This window comes from Rhamphochromis sp. 'chilingali', assembly GCF_963969265.1.
Source record: "Rhamphochromis sp. 'chilingali' genome assembly, chromosome: 6".
Classification (NCBI taxonomy): domain Eukaryota; kingdom Metazoa; phylum Chordata; class Actinopteri; order Cichliformes; family Cichlidae; genus Rhamphochromis; species Rhamphochromis sp. 'chilingali'.
In genome coordinates, this window is record NC_137933.1 from 16,013,230 (window position 1) to 16,031,213 (window position 17,984).

Below are 17,984 nucleotides of genomic sequence, written 5' to 3' on the forward strand. Positions count from 1 at the left end.
CACTAACTTTGCAAAGGCCACAACATACAAACTCTAAAAAAGATTTATGCTGCGTGTGAAGAAGACTGGTGCATCCTGGTTTTGTAGCACAGGATATGCTGAGAAAATTACCACCTGCCTATACTGATTATTTTGTACTGAAAGGAGTTCAGAGGCCATTGTTGTTTATTAGCTTGAAACAGGACATATCCATCATATTTTGCATCACCTAAGCTGTCAAAAAAAAAAAAAAAGATCTGCAAGGCTTTTAGGTCTAGTACAATCACATTCACACAAGTGCTCTCCATTTTTTTCCAACCTGGTTTATAGAGATGGAGCAGATAAAAAAGAAAACAAGAAAAACACTTCTCTACTCAGACTGCATGGAGGGCCCGGCCATAATAACACATCCATCTGTCTGATTGATTGTATTACGAGAAAGCCTAACCCTAACATTCAAAGCCTTCTTCTAAGTATTTTGTGACCTTGGAATCACAAATTACAAAGACAAAATAACATCCTCCTACTTTCCTATGCAAATGACCAAGAATCTGTTACACACTCTACAGTGTTTCAAATCGTTGATCTTAACTAGGAAAAATCATCAATGAGCCCATCATGGAGTCATTAACAGCCCACCCTGAAACGGAAGCTATTTTAATCTTTAAAATGTCTTTTAATGTTTAAATCCCATTTATCTTAGAGTGTGTGCGTATGTGTGTAATTACCCTTGCGCAGGCTGGCTATGGGCTCTAGGACACCCTTTCGGAAGGCAGCAATGGGGTCTTGAACGCAGGAACGTAAGCTCAGTGTGTTTTGTAGGTGAGGCTCTTGTATTAGCAGCTCCCTGTATGGAGCGAGCTGTGGCGCTCTGGCCAGCAGGGCGGCGACACTGTGCACAAACTCCGGCACCAGGCACGTGTATGTGTTGTCGGCCTGACAGAAATGGTAGGCGACCACCTGGAAGGAGGGAGAAGCAGGTGAAAAGTGACAAATGCTGCAATCTGTATCTGTTTATCTCACAACAACAATATCTGCAGTTGAAGTAGAAGTGCACAGAGCCAAAACATGAGATGGAACCGTAGATGAAAGCTGGTTCTTGTTTTAATAAAAAAATAAGTACTGTAAAAAAAAAAAAAAAGTCTTCAGCCACCCCTCATTTCTTTCTTATATCTTGCTAAATGAAAAATAGGTGCACTGATTTATTGAAACGTGCAGACATGGAAATACAGCTATCAGGGAAACTGGAGTATTCCCTGATAGCGTGAAAGTCAATATTTGGCATGACCACCTTTATTCTTAAACACCATTTTTGTCACTTCTGAGGCATCTTGTCAGTTTCTGTACACTATCTGTGTAATATGCATTAGTTGTGGGTTACTGGTTATGCACTGTATTCAAAATTGGCTGAATGAGAAACAGAGAGCAGAAGTGGTTATTTTTTGCAAGAGCATATTTCCCCCATACAGATAAATAGAACAAGAGAGAGAAGACATAGAAACAGCAATTTAACCCGGTCACCATGTCCTCACACCCTGCATGCTGTTATTGGCTGGGGGCTATACACCTGTGGCTCATAGGCTCCTCAGCCCAGAAACATCCAATGCACAGAAAACGTTGAAGAAAAGACGAACACGCCAGCAGGGATTCATTTTGTATCTGTACTTAAAAATATATTTATATATAACTGTAACCTACATTATTATTATCGTATAGTTCACACTTGTTCGCTTTGCTTATGTATGAAAACAAAGACATGTATGTTAATTTATCATGTTATTCTGTTGCTCTTCATTAAATCATTGTATGTAGTGAAATGGCAAAAACAGCTGTTCATAAACAAACAAATAAATAATAAAAACACATTTTATTGCTCTTCTTCTTTGCAAGCTACATTTTCACTGTATGAGACCGAGTAATCAATTACAGGCACTATTAGTGTCACTGCTTGATGAACACTTATGTGCATGACAACATCCCCAGTGCCACTGCACTAAAAATACTTTCGTAAAATGTGTTTACAAAGACCAACGTACACACAATGTCATCTGCTACACATTATTTAAATAATTTATAAAAATTGTAAATGTTATAAAAAAAAATCGTCAAAGCTATATAGATGTTGATAATCCTGGTACTCTAGGCAGTTTATATAGCAAGTTTCATCCAGATCGATATAGTAAGATACTTACTGTATAGTAAGATTATTACTTATGCATTTATTTATTCATTTCTTGCATTTTGGTTAATTGCAATCATAAAAAGTTAATTCCTATGCAGAAAACAATAATCTTAAATATTGTGAAACTAAAGAAATAAAACTAAATGTGACGAATACGAGCCATGATCTGAAATTAAAACAAGTGTCTTTTCTTTGTGATTTCAGAACAAATGTATGTACAGCTAAAAATGCATCAAACACTATAAGCACACAATAGAATTAAATATAAACACACATAAATGTATTCAGAAATCCTAAAGGTGGCTGAGTTATGAAATAGTTTCTCTAAAACACACTAAATACTGTAAAAAAAAAAAAAAAGAAGTATTAATTTTATCACTAATAATAAAGGTGACTTAAAAAATCAGCAGCTATGTGGTAACTGTTTTGCTGAAGCATAAACATGTGCAATCTTGTTAAGGTGCCAGTCTAGGCTATGAGTGGTTCACATATAATGCTACCAATGATTTTACTTTTGAGCAAACATCTTCACCATCACAAGTAGTCTGACTAGTTCCCATGGAAACTCTTATTGAGGCCAAGTTAGTAAATTTAGAAGCTTCCATGTCATCTATGTGATGCAGTCAGCAGCATGTTCTGCGCGTGTTCAAAAAAACAGAGAGGAACAGTCTGACATTAAAATTTTGTGTCACAAATGTGCAGCTCTTTAACAAAAAAGAGGAACAATGCTGCTTCTGCGTTTATCGCTTCGATCTTTTTTATGAAGGGCTGTTTTACAGTCATGGCTCTCCGTAGGACTGTTTGAGATGTTGCATTATATTACCATACTTACAAATCTAGTGACAACAAAACAACAACAACAAGAAAGAACTGGGCTACCAAAAGCACCATGACAAAATAATATATATCTAAAGGCATTCCTGAGATGTAAATGTAATTTTCTCCTGCAGGTGAGTCACAGTAGTCTGCTCAGCAACAGGATAAATAGCTATAAATGAGTGTGTTCTTCAGCTATATGTGTATGCAATCTCCTATCATTGTCAGGAGTGAACATCAGTCCTGAACATCAGAATGTTTTGTTTGGTGGATAACATTTGGGTTGAAATTCATTTTATGACTATTTAAATGTACGTTTTTTTGGCTTTTTGCCTTTACTGGATAGAGACAGTGAGATTAGGGGAACTAGGGGAGTAAAACGGTGCACATTTAAACTGGGTAAACTATAGGTCCCTCCAACATTAAAATTAGGTTTAAGTTAATAAGCCAGTAGTTTTCGTGGTTCAAGTGTCAATGTGAACCTGTATTCTTGCAGGTAGACGAAAAGACTGATACAAGTCTCAAACCTGTTTGCTGAATATGACACATTTGAGCTCATTTTGCTGAATTAATTTATACACACACACACACACACACACACACACACACACACACACACACACACACACACACACACACACACACACACACACATATATGTGGTTTTTTTAACACATAAAAATCACAATTATGCGATGAATAACCAGTCTTATTCAGCGCTGTGGGGAGGCGGGAGCTTGTTCAAGCTGTCACAGTCGCACTACAACACCCAGGACTGGTTGGCGGTCTGCCATAGGGCTGTACAGTATAGCACATGAACCTGGTAAAGAAACGAACTGTGACGTGTACATTTTCATGTGGATCAAAGGTACCAGAGAGAGATGGTGGCAGTTTTTGGGACTATGCATTTCCCCCTTTTTCCCCCACTCTTTTATGCTTCAGCGACTTTATGGTTTGACAGTGGCATCGATCTTGTCATCCGACTCCCCCAGAGAGCAAAAATGCACACTCCTGGAGTGTGGAGCTATTGTTTTCAGGTTAGAATATGAACTATGAGGGAACATTTGTAACTGAGGATCTTCACACGTACAGAAGTACTAGAAGTGCATTCGTGTGTGTGTTTTGAGTTACCCTGGCAGCCAGGGATCTGACAGCCTCCTTCCTCGGCGGTGTGCTATCGCTTGTGCCTGAAACGTTGCCCTGGTTGGGATGGGAATCAGCCGGCTGCTTGGAGGCTGCTTTTCCCTGCCTATCCCCACCTGCACACCATGCAGAGCAACAACAACAACAAACTCTCAGGTGTAAGCAAAGAAATGTCACGAGCCTATAAAGAAACACAGTTAAACTGCTGCAATTCATTAGCGCATAAGATAGACGGGAAACTTTGGCACTGAGCAAAGCCTGCATTTCTCTGAGCTCATGCTAACTAACGCTGTCTTAAAGCTAAATTAAAATGACAACATACAATGCAGATATGGATAAATAATGCAACGGTGCTGAAAAATGAATGCTACACTGCTTTTTTTTTTTTTTTTTTTACACTGCTGTTTTCTCAGCCTGTAATTTTAACAATGCTTCTTATTGTACAACAGAAAAAGCCTGAGATCAGTCAAAAGGTGCATATATGGACATTTTTATATCGCACAGAGTAACACAGTTTATTCAAAAACAATGTGCATGTCACAGTGTGTAACGCGGATTTATGTGCAAAATCTTTTTCTTTTTTCCTCTCCTCAGATAAAAGAGCCGTGCCACTCATGAAAGGAGGAAAACAACAACAACCTCACTCCCCTTACACAACTGCAATCAGCAGAGAAACCTCAGGGGAGAACTTGAAAGAAGAGTGTTTGACCTAGTTACCAACTCCTCAAAAAGTGATGTTTCCTTAAATTTCATACATATACATATATATATATAATTTTAAAAAAAAAAGCACTTTTACTAGACTGTACTGGATACTCTATGAATTATGCCAGTCCTTGCAGATGCATACAAAAACAAATTACAGTGCTCTGAATTTTTTTTTAAAAAAAGGAAAGCTCTTACACTTAGGGGAGGAGCCGGGGCTGTGAGGGATGCTGGGACCTCCCAGTGATGTACGCATGCCGTGACAGCTGAGCGTCACTAGCCTCCAGATGACGGCGGTCTTGCCAGATCCTGCGTTACCCACAATGACAGCACCGCGTCCCTCACAGCTGCGTGTTTTTCTAAGGACCTCCTCCAGACGTGTGAAGAGCCAATCCCGGCCAACAAAAGGTGTTTCCGTGGTGATGCCGGGAACTTCAAATAGAAGCGGTTTTAGCATGATGTCAGCTTGTTTGAATGGTACCAATCGCCCTGGATAGAGAGAAAACAATCGAGATAAGTATGTAAGAACTCATCACCCCATGTACAGTACTGTGCAAAAGTCTTGAGCCACAACTCATTTCTTTATGTTTTAGTGAGAAAATAGGAAATATATACACTGATTTATTTAAATGTGAAAACATAGAAATAATAGAATTTATTAGGGAAAACAAGAGTTAAAGGGAGCATTTTGGGAAACCACTACAAGGTAGAGGCTTTCCTTGGAGAAGGGGGCTTTGGTATTGTAGCCAAGTGTCGTGATACCATGACCAACCGAGCTGTGGCTATTAAGGTCAACAAGAGCGACCCTGATATTCTGCAACAGGCAAAACTGGAAATTTTCATCCTGGAGCAGCTGAGAAGGTTGGATCCAGACGCTGCCAACATTGTTAAATGGAACGGCTTTTTCCACGACGGGGAGTGGGTTTGCTTAAAGTTCGAACTCCTTGATCAATGCCTGTGGGACTATATAGGGGACCGGAAAAACCAGGGTCTCCCCATAAGCGAAGTCAGGCCAATTTTAGGTCATCTCACAAATGCTCTGTCCCACCTGGGTTCTGTGGGAATAGTGCGCGCTGACCTCAAACCTGGAAACATCATGGTTGTAAATCGCTATGAGTCTCCAGTCAAAGTCAGACTTATAGACTTTGGCCTCGCATGTCCTGCGTCTGCAGTGATGCCTGGTGACCGTGTGGGGACGGTTGGTTATAGTGCACCTGAAGTTATGCTTGGCCTTCCTTACAATGAAGCAAGTGACATGTGGTCTCTGGGGCTGGTAGCTGTGGAGCTTGGTACAGGCGTGCCACTCTACCCTGGAAATGAAGACTATGATGTTTTGAAATTCATCATAGAGACTCAGGGTCAGCCACCAGATCATGTTCTAGACTCTGGCGTGTACAGTGAAGACTATTTCATTGAAGACAACGACAACCAACAGCGCTGGACATTTAAGACTGACCAACAATTTCAGTACGAGACAGGATATGAGTCCCTGGAGACAAGATACATAAAACTGACGCGTCTCGATGACCTCGAACAAGTAATGATGTTTAGAAGAGGACCTGAAAATGGCCAACGTTTGTTTGTAAGCTTAATTAAACAGATATTGGCCTCGGATGCAAACCAGCGCATAACACTGTCGGAGGTTCTCCGGCATCCCTTTTTCAACCCTAAGAGTTCCCCTTGCATTGGCATGAGTGCTGAAAGACCACAAAACCCTGTGGTCTTTCAGCACCCTTCACACTTGAAATGCAAGAGATCAGAGAAAATCAACTGCAGTTTTCAAAACTCGGTTGAATTTTCTCAGCAAGTATTCGTCCGCACGTCAGCCAGCCCATCCTTTGGCTCAGATGAGCTTGAAATAGTTGAAGGGAGCATTTTGGGAAACCACTACAAGGTAGAGGCTTTCTTCGGAGAAGGGGGCTTTGGTATTGTAGCCAAATGTCGTGATACCAAAACCAACCAAGCTGTGGCTATTAAGGTGAACAAGAACCGTACTGATATTCTGCAACAGGCAAAAAAGGAAATTTTCATCCTGGAGCAGCTGCGAAGGTTGGATCCAGATGCTGCCAACATTGTTCAATGGAATGGCTTTTTCCTTGACAGAGAGCGGGTTTGCCTGAAATTTGAACTCCTAGATCAATGCCTGTGGGACTACATACGGGACCCGGATAACCGGCGTCTCCCCATAAGCGAAGTCAGGCCAATTTTAGGTCAACTCACAAATGCTCTGTCCCACCTGGGTTCTTTGGGAATAGTGCACGCTGACCTCAAACCTGGAAACATCATGGTTGTAAATCGCTATGAGTCTCCCATCAAAGTCAGACTTATAGACTTTGGCCTCGCATGTCCTGCATCTGCAGTGATGCCTGGTGACCGTGTGGGGACAGTTGGTTATAGTGCACCTGAGGTTATGGTTGGCCTTCCTTATAACGAAGCATGTGACATGTGGTCTCTGTAGCTAGTGGCTGTTGAGCTTGTTACAGGGGTGCCACTCTACCCTGGAAAAAAATATTATGATGTTTTCAAATTCATCATAGAGACTCAGGGTCAGCCACCAGATCATGTTCTCGATCCTGGCGTGTACACTGAAGACTATTTCACAAAAGACAACTACAACTACAACCAACAGCGCTGGACATTTAAGACCGCCCAACAATTTAAATACGAGACAGGATATGAATCTTTGGAGACAAGATACATGAAACTTAAACGTCTGGATGACCTCGAACAAATAATGATGTTTAGACGAGGACCAGAAGATGGCCAACGCTTATTTGTCAGCCTAATTAAAGAGATGTTGGCCTTGGATGCACACCAGCGGATAACACCCTCTCAGGTTCTACGGCATCCCTTTTTCAACCCTGGCCTCTCCAACAGGTTCCCAAGTATCAACACTGAAAAACCATACAGAGTCAATCTCTAGCATGGCATCTTCCACCCTGGACAAAAGTGATAAAAACACAAACTGGGGTTGGAAAAGGATATTAACAGCAAATTACACTGGAAATATTAATTAAGCTGCTCCAATAAATATCACTTTGGCTTTTTTTATTTTTTTATTTTCACTAGTAGTTAGAAATCCAAAGTTGCACATTGATGATGATTTCACATCACTAAGCAGGTTATCAAATGTGGACAGAATGTTAGCAGAATCTTATAATTCTCATAAGATTCTGTTTTTGTGTCATTCAATACAATGTGTTTATGTCTGACATACTGATATGAATCATAGTATCTTATGGAATTCCAAAAATGGCTGCCAGGACAGCTGCCACCACACTGATGTGACACACTACAAATCAACTCTTTGATGCTCTGTGCTGAGTCTGCACAATAACCTGCACTTAAACATTCATTTAATATCACGTACACATATACACATACTGTCCCTCAAGAAGACACTGAGAAAAAATAAAGAATAACATTGAGACTGTAACTTTGCCATAAGTCATAGGTGTCAAACTCTGGCCCGCGGGCCAAATTTGGCCCACAGCCTAATTACATTTGGCCCGCGAAGCCATACCAAATTACTATTAGAGCTGGCCTACTGGTATTATACAGCTAATATATATATTGTTTAGTATTAAGCTTTGCTTGTTCCATATTCAGTTTTCCAGCAAAACTTATTTGAGTCCATAAGAAAAGAGTCATTCTTATATCTGGAGGAAGATTTTTTTTTTTCAATAAATATTAATGTTAGCCCGCGACTTTGTTCCAGTTTTGAATTTTGGCCCACTGTGTATTTGAGTTTGACACCCCTGGTCTATAGTCTATAGAAGCACCTTGTTAATCTGGCTAGCATTACTTGATGACTCCACTCTCCTCCTTCTCTAAATATGGCCACTTCTGGATTCAAAAGCTGGGGCTACAAAATGCCGCAAACCAGTGGTATGCAGTAGCAGTCTATAGTGGCTACATGCTGCATGCAGTTGTACTTGCTCAAAAAATACCTTTGGAGTCATCACTTGTGCGTCCAGATGTGTTGTGTTTGCGAACAGAGCCTCTGTGCCCAGTAGCCCTTTGACTGTCCAGATAACCCAAATCCTCTAGTCGAGTGGAGCTTGTTGCTGTAAGGAGAGAATGGGAGGCGGTTGAATTCAGCGAGAGAAAGAGAGATCCAGTAAAGATGCACAGCAGAAACTCCAGTCAATTACTGTATCCATGGAGACAGGAAATATAAACAATTTTTGCTGTTAATGATACGTGCTCAGTGACCTTGAGGAGAAAAGAGAGAAGAGAAGAAAACAGCTCTTCTCACATCCTGTAATATCAAGCTGACATGAGTCTGAAATGACCAAATGTTTCATAGTGTCTCACGCGTCAGGACACCAAATTTGCGATAATCAGTAGAAACACGTCGCCGGCTGTAATGCAAAAATGTATCAGCTGTCAATAACAGGATTACACGCATTCCTCTAATGACCAAATAAGCCACATAAAAGCCAACATGACACATACAATTGAGAACGTGTTGTACTGAAGGGCAAATAACAAAACAGATAGAGTTCTTTACTCCTACATTTGCCTATCCATCCACCTACTCACACCACTGAGTTTACAGGTCAGCAAGGCATCTGCAGTTTCTGAGAAATGTAGTCTTTAGTCCACTGTGAAACACAAGAAAGTATGCACTTTGCAGTTCCTTAAATGTGATTTTCCACATAAACAGTGTATTTGTGATACATCTCTATGGATTATTAACAGAGAAACAATAGAAATAGAAGACCTAGCACACTGTAATGCAATCTGACACAACAGTCCATTAATAAATAGTACCTCGTGTTGTCAGTGAAGCAGTTCTGTTCGAGAGCTGCCAAATGAACCCGACTGTAAGACACAAAGTTCATTAAGCAGCTTGGCGGTTTCTGATGGATTTAAGGAAAGAATAATTGTTAACATCCCTACACATTTCAGTCCAGCAAGCAGACAACCCGTCGACACACAAGCAACTATAACTGAACTGGACCCAAAAGAGATATATATATATATATATATATATATATATATGAGACATGTTTTCACTGGTATTGTCCTGCATATACTGCCTTGCTTATGCACACAGCTGCAGACATCAGGGACTTTGACTTGTTCTAATTATGCTACTTTTTGGTCCACTTGGAGGAAGTTTGGAGGAAGCGTGCCCTTACAGTGCAGTTTCTGCATGAACATCAGCACACAGATTTACATAAGCCACCTGAATATGACATTTGCATTACTTGGACTGTGAAAGACCCTCGCGTCCTTTAAGTTATGTGAGGGTCTCTTACAGTGCAAGAACTGTTAAAGACCCTCACAAAGGATCATAAGAATGATTAATCTCATGAAAAATAAAGTCACTTCTGGATTCTGCAATTTAAGCAAAAAACAAAACAACAAAATCCGTCTCGCATCTCAAAACAATACTAACGTATTCGAGTGCCAGCAAAAGCAAATAGTTATTAGCGTCTGCTGTCTTGTCCCTGTAAATAATTTCACTTTCAAAGTACATCTAGGCAAGTAAGCGTTTCACATACCTGAAAATATTTTATTCTTATAAATTGCATAACTTAATAATTAATTGCACATTTCTGTAACTCACTTAATGTTGCTTAATTTAAAAAAAAAAAAAATTAAATAGTGCAGTGTAAAGCCTGGTTTTTGTCTGTTTTTAGAGCAGCTGGAGAGAAAAAAGTGAAGAATCTGTTCCAGTCTAATCTCAAGCTCCTCCTATTTCTATTTTCCCCTTTTAACATCAGGCCGTTTAATCCAAGTGGCTCACAAATCCAGACAGGAAATCAACTAGATTACAGCCACTGCAGGCATAAATGCTTGTGCTCGACCTTTGCCATCTTCCAATATTGTTTCTATGCAGTATTTTTTTTTGCTCCTATTTATATTATTGGATTGTCTGCTATTGGAGGAATAAATAGCATATATATTTTACAACGAAAAACTGCATGGCTTGGGAAATGAATCCATTGTTATTTTAAGAGTTTATTTTCAATGAGTAGCAGACGGGTTCATGTCATTCATTCATTGCTCTTTGTCATTGGTAAATAAAAAAAAGTCCTCTGTAAAATCTGAAAATCTGGCATTACTGCTGTCTCTAATCCCTTTGGAGAGGGATAAAAAAAAAGGCTCAAGTCACGTTGCACACTGTACACAGACCAATAAATTAGGCAGTGGGCAAGACATTAACTTCCTATAATCATGTAATGACATTAAATGAAATCACTGGTAATTTCAGAGCATGTGAGAGAGCATATCAGCATAGATCTGCACTGTTATGGGCTGACAGGCTTTAAAGCAGAAGTTTTAATCACATCCTGAAGATCCTGGCTGCAGCATCCTTCAACACAACAAATCAAAAACTTCTCTACACTCAGACATGAGCCAAACAATGTAAAATATATTTGCATCTTGCATTATTGCATGTCATTCTGCCAAACCATCGCTCGCTTTGCTTTCTGTGGAACAGCGAGAAAGACACACTGAGCTTGCTTCTTTGAAAATACTCCAGTAGATACAGCTCACACTTGGCTGATCAGATCCCTTTCTGACACATTTACTATCTCTACATGTGTCCATCAGCTTGCAGCAGCAGAGTGAGCGAGTGTGGGTGAAAGCTGCCGAGGCCTGTTGATATTCTAATTTACAGGCTCATCAAAAACACATATAACCTGTTCATTGGACTCCCTAGTAAACAATGATGGGCTCTCTGGATCAACAAATATCAATCACGGTGTGAACACTGCAATTAGGATAAAAGAAAGTTGTGTGGGGGATGAGCTGTTAGTATACTGTGAAAGAGTACAGCATGAGATATTGCAGAAGCGGGAGGGAGCTTTCGGGACAAAGAACATGCATAAAATGACTGTAAATATCAAGCAAGAAAACAAGTGGTGAAAACTGAGGATTGAAAGAACATCCACAGCGAGAGGATGGAACACAGTCTGCAGCAAAACAGTGTGAAGGAGGTGTGGGAGTGGGATGAGAAAGACTGCTGGCTAAAGACAACCTGGCCAAATGGCTGAGGGGACACAGTTAAAGAGTTAAAACATGTTTTTCAGCCAGTTTGACACAGAAACTCTTGGACGTTTTGACAGGTCAACCTATCTCACACTCACTGACCATCTATATGTTCCCTGTTGATGAAAGTCTAGCTGATTATAGCCCCCTTTGATCATTCATCACTTTAAAGGTCAAGCCTCCAGTGTCCCTGATGGCATTACTTACACAATTTAATCACAAGCAGCTCATTAGAACCTGTTTAAAAGCCTTTTCAACGCTAAAGGTATCGCTACTCTTAATTGCTTTCTGGCAGAAAATAAAATTAGTCTGTGAAGGAAATATCATGCCAGGTTTAAATTATTTTCACAGGATTTTCCTCTGATATCAAGTGTGTCAGAAAATTATAAAGTCACAAATTCTGGATGTAACTCGGCCATGGACATGACAAACTTAAGACTGATATTTCAATTCAAATTACTTTTATTTATATAGTGCCAAATCTGCAGCAGTCGCCTCAAGGTGCTTTGTCTTGTAAGGTAAAGACCCCTACAATAATAATAATAATAATAATAATAATAATAATAATAATAATAATAATAATAATAATAATAATAATACAACAACAACAACAACAACCAGATGAGCAAGCACTTGGCGAAAGTGGGAAGGAAAAAATTCCCTTTAACAGGAAGAATCCTCCTGCAGAACCAGGCTCAGGAAGGGGGAGCCATTTGTTTGTTGAGGGTGAGGAAGACATGATAAAATTGTGTAAGATAGCCAGAAATTAATAATAGCTATTGACTAAATGAAAAGACATGGATAAACACATAGAGTGAAAATCTGAATGACATGCAGGTGATCCTTAGCTGCTGCCTTTCATGACCTGAGAGATGGAGGAGGAAGAGCAAGAGGGTGATGTGGAGGAATGACATCAGGAAATATGCACACATACAGTGGTACCAAGGCAACGACACCCATTTTTGGTCCAACCGCCCAAGATCCACAGCTAGTTAGATCGTCACAATGACTGAACACAGTCAAGCCAGTTGTTTTCCTTTGTTTTTTCATTTTTTAAAATGTTTTTTTTAACAGTAACTAAAGCAGACTACTAGCACCTCTGAAGCTCTCTCATTGAAAATGTAAATGGGTCATTCTATGTGTGTTCGTCAAATGCCTCCCAAGTGATCTTACAGATTTTCCTGGAAAAAAAACATCCAGGGTAAAGATGCACATGCTAGTAGTTTTTAAGAAAAGATTTCAGGTCCCTCCTTTCATTAGTTTTCTCAAAAAAACAAAGGACTTCAAGAGATGAAGGCAGAGCTGGTTTGAGATGTTTTTCTGGCATCGTTTTTTCAGGGGCTATTTGAAAGATTCCATTATCTGGAAAAGTGCTTCAGATAGGTCCTTCAAATCTTTTAGGTACTGTGGCTCTGTGAATATGGATTCTCATGAGTGCAGCTGAAGTTAACACAGAATGATGGATGCTTGAAGTCCCTAAAATATCTGGATAAAATATTTGGATCTCTGAGAGATTATTGGGGATCTGTAGGAAGTCCCTTATGTACAGGTTCTCATATACAAGCAACATAACATTCTTTAAAACGGTTCAAATCAGGTTACTGGTTTCACTGATATTAAAGCTTGAATACTTGAAAAACCCCCAACTCATTTTCATCCAACTTCAGTGTGACATTCCCCAGGTATGACAGCATGTACCGAATTCAAATTCAGCTTCTTAGAAAGACCAAGTTTCTGTTAATGTTAAATCCAAAATCTGTTACGGCGTTCTCTCTCATTTTCCCAATATGAATTTTTGAAACGGTCATATTTAAGTAAAGATTGTTTCAGAGGCAGAGCATGATGTCTGAATCCAATTTATGGACCCTCATTGCCCAGCAAGACAAGACTTTTATGAACAGGAAGGGAAGAAGTGTGCTGGGTGCCATTACAAAGCACGCTCCATTTCATAAAATGGAAAAGATTTATAGTGACTCGTGTCCTTGACTATTTCTTGGTGAAGACCATCTTCTAACCCATAACACAAAAGTGAACTGTTCTTTTTACACTCTTTTTTTAGATAAATTACACAAACATCATATACCATTTTGTTTGTTTGTTTTGCCAGATTAAGAGTTTTATTAACTCCCAACAGATAATTGTGTGAAAATTTGATTTTTTTTCTCAACAAAAATAAAAGGTGAAAAACAAAAAATGATCTGGAGTTTTAATATCATTCGAAGCAGCTAATTTAAACACTTATGTTACTCAGTTTTGCAATCAGACCTTGATTCTTTGCCAAATTTGTAAAAACGTGCCCAGCTAACAAACCTGACCCAGAACCACAGGCAAATGTACTCTCCAATACCACCCACATCGCAAGGAGGGGGGAAGGGAAGGAAGGAAACTTACACAGTCAAAGAGGATTTAGTATGGTGCTGAAAACGATCAACCTCAAGTATGAACCACGATGCTGTAAATAGTCTCATTTTTGAAAGAGCCACACAAGCTGTTTCTCCTTGTTTCCACTCTTTTGGCCAAACTAAGCTAACTGCCTGCTCACTGCAACATTAAGCAAAAGCTACCAGGCTGCATATTAGAAAGCTCAGCAGAGAGGCAGCGCACTGGCAGAAGAAGAAGTCTTTAAAGTGGGGATCTGGATCACTCTCCAAAAAAAGAAGAAAAAAACAACAGTAAAGTAAGGCACTATCTTCAGCACAGGATGTACTCTCCTAGTATCTCGCTAGCTACAGAAAACGTCCTGTACTGTTCTGTTATCGTAACCATGATGCTCCAGTATCCTTGTTAGCCAGTAGTATTAATCTCTCACATAACAAAGAACGCTGATCCACTGCCACTGAAGCATCTTAAACCACATTTAAAAGCATGGGCTATGTGTTAAGAAGAGACAGGTACCTGGGAAATATGCTGAAGACACAAGTAGTTGATGCAGCTAATTCACTCATACATCTTTAGTGTCTGATTTTGCAACAAAAACACAAACTACTTTAGGCACTCACTGCGCCGACAGCCACCACACTGCGCAGCGCTGCCCACCAAAATGGCGCCGGTTTCAGTCCACCAGAAGATTAATGAAGCAGCCAACTCTTATTGAATCTAGCCTGCCCTCCTGCTTCTAAGAATCAGCATTTATCTTTGGAAAGTGTGAGAAGTTACTCCATTCATCCATTCTGCAAATTATCTCTACGATCACATTAATAGGAACAGATAGATGGTCACAAATGGTGATAAAGTTTGGACTCTGGTTTGGACTTTAAATTATGTATGGACTAATTGCACAATTAAACATTAGCATCTGCACTGGAATAGATCTGATTATATATGCCCAGACTGTAATCTACATATTCTTTTCATTTCTTTGCTACGTGATGCTATCTCACTACTAAATCTTGCTGCTTTGCATACACTAATGGATGGACTTCATATTCATTACACACGATGCATCTTACATTTTTTTGTAGCTTCTATCAGTCGTGCACTACTATCCATTAGCTTTATCGTCATGTCTGAATGAACAGAAGCCACAGAGGTAGGGTCAGACCTAGCAGCATTTAGATATCACTTTCAGTGGTGGACAGGACAGACGTGCATGGGCACAGAAAAGATACAATTTCTGTTTTTGTCTACAGATGTCTCTTGTGTTTGTGAGTTACTCAGCTTTTTTTAAGGATGAATGATTTGGAGACTGAACAAATTTCAAACTTTTGACATGAGACTCCCATTTACTCTGCTGAGAACTAATCAAATTACAGAACAAGCCCCAAAGCTGCTCCTTAGGTCCACATTTCAGTACTAACACAGCTCCATAAACTTCAGAGTCTAAAACAGACAGTTTGCATGTGTTTACTTGCCAGGGTTAGACAATGAGACCTCTCTAAAGAGCACAAATGCCTCTCTCACTCACACACACACACACACACACACACACACACACACACACACACACACACACACACACACACACACACACACACACACACACACACACACACACACTTCTCTACAGTTTCACAGAATGGATGTTTACAGTAAACTCTGTGATGCGATGAGGACAAATTTATAACCAGTTGTGGATATAATCCAACCCATGATCTAAAGTTTGATGCTTCTAGCTGTTTTCTGAGAGTCTCTTGTCTGAATTGATTGACCTTCTGTCATGGTTTGCTGTGTGGCAGGCAGGAGAAGGACCCAAGATGCAGACTCACAGACACGGGGATAAACTCAAAAAACACAGCTTTATTGCTGGCCACGAGAAGTAATACAAAATAACCTAAAACTGGGAAAACTAAAGCATGAGCTGTACAAGGAACCGAACCACGGGGAGAATTACACACAACATGAGGGAGAACGCGACGCCGAACAGAGGGAGACGCAGACAGAAATACACAGAGGGTTAACGAGGAAAGTGGGAACACACGGGGAACACAGCTGACACAGATAACCATAACGAGACAGGGCGGGGTGAACATAACACTGACGGGAGACGGGCAGAGTCAAACAGGAAGTACAGCGGTTCAGACAGGAGGAGAGAGAGCACGGGGAAAACACAGACATAACGGGCTGGGGAAACATGGAATAAAACATAAGGAGAGACGAGGGCTCACAGATACACAGAGGGGCACACAGGGGGTAAAAGCCACGAAGGGAAAACACTTAGGGAACAACACAACAGGGCAACTCAGGAAACATGGCCTAAATAGGGAACAAAATACAAACATACAAGAAAACTAAGAATACTGGGCCAACATGGCCCAGGACCATGACACCTTCAACATCATAAAGTAGCAAGATCCATGTAAGAGTGTTCTCTGAAAGGAAAGAGAGCTGCATACATTTATGCTCATGCTACAACACTGGCAACTTTGTTAATTTCTTAGCTATTATACTTCTTCAAATCTACACATTCTCCAGCTACTTTGTTAGGTACACCTGTTCAACTGCTTGTTTAGACACAAATCTAATTAGCCAATCACATGGCAGCAAGTGGGGGCATGTAATCACGTAGATGTGGTCAAGATGACCTGCTGAAGTTTAAACTGACCACGAGAATGAGTAAGAAAAGTGATTTAAGTGCCTCTACATGTGGCATTGCTGTTGGTCTGAGTGTTTCAGAATCTGCTGATCTACTTGAATTTTCCCACATGACAATTTCTAGGATTTACACTGGTTTGCAACAGCAGTTCTCTGAGCAAAAGGTGTCCTCTTTATGCCAGAGGTAATGGCAGAATCACCTTCAAGCTGATGGGAAGGCTACAGTAACTCAAATACCTAGTTGTTACAACCAAGGTATGCAGAAGAACATATCTTAATGCACAACACTGCACCAAAAGGCCACACCAGGTGCTACTCTGGTCAGCTAAGAACAGAACTGAGGCTACAACTTTATTTATATAAAGCCAAACCACACCAACAGTCATCGCAAGGTTCTTTATATTGTAATGTAAAGACCCTACAATAATAGAGAGAAATAAAGTCACACAGACTCACCAAAATTGGACAATAGAAGATTATAAAAATGTTGCGTGGTCTGATGAGTTCTGATTACTGCTACCATCATAGAAGCCATTCAGAAGCCAGGGTCACAATTTGGCATAAGCACAAAGCCTGAATCCTTCCTTGTTAAGGGGTCAAGCTGCTGTTGATGGTGGTGAAAGGGTGTGGGTGATATTTTTCTGACACAGTTTGGGCCCCTTAGTACCATCCTTCAGCACCACAGCCTATCTGAGTGTTGTTGTCGAGCATGTTCATCCCTTTATGACCGTAGTGTGCCCATCTGATGATGGCTGCTTCCAGCAGGATAGCAAGCCATGTTACAAAGCTTCAATCATCTCCAACTGGTTTCTTGAACATAAGAGTGAGTTCACTGGACTCAAATGGCCTCCACAGTCAACAGATCTCACTCCAATAGAGCACCTGTGGGATTTGGTGGAACGGGGCATTCGCATCATGGACGTGCAGCCAACAAATCTGAAGCAACTGTGTGATGCTATCATGTAAATATGGATTCATGTATAACTGGTGGTTAATAATAAAGCTGTGAGGAACATTTCCATAAAAATGACTTGTGGGTGAATGCAAAATGCAACTCAATGTTTTTATCTGAATCTAACCGGAGCACAAGTTTATCTTTATCACAAGTTGCATCTGTCTA

General features: G+C 40.2%; 1 protein-coding gene across 1 annotated transcript in view; it reads right to left on the bottom strand.

Moving 5' to 3' along the window:
* LOC308398665 (protein TANC1-like) overlaps positions 1 to 17,984 on the bottom strand; it is a 48,068-nt gene that overhangs the window by 19,161 nt on the left and 10,923 nt on the right. Inside the window, exons 7-10 of the mRNA XM_080885416.1 lie at positions 8,776 to 8,892; positions 5,024 to 5,314; positions 4,109 to 4,236; positions 708 to 939 (exon numbers count right to left, since the gene is read on the bottom strand). Coding sequence (XP_080741542.1) covers positions 708 to 939; positions 4,109 to 4,236; positions 5,024 to 5,314; positions 8,776 to 8,892 — 768 coding nt within the window. The remainder of the gene's footprint in view (positions 1 to 707; positions 940 to 4,108; positions 4,237 to 5,023; positions 5,315 to 8,775; positions 8,893 to 17,984) is intronic.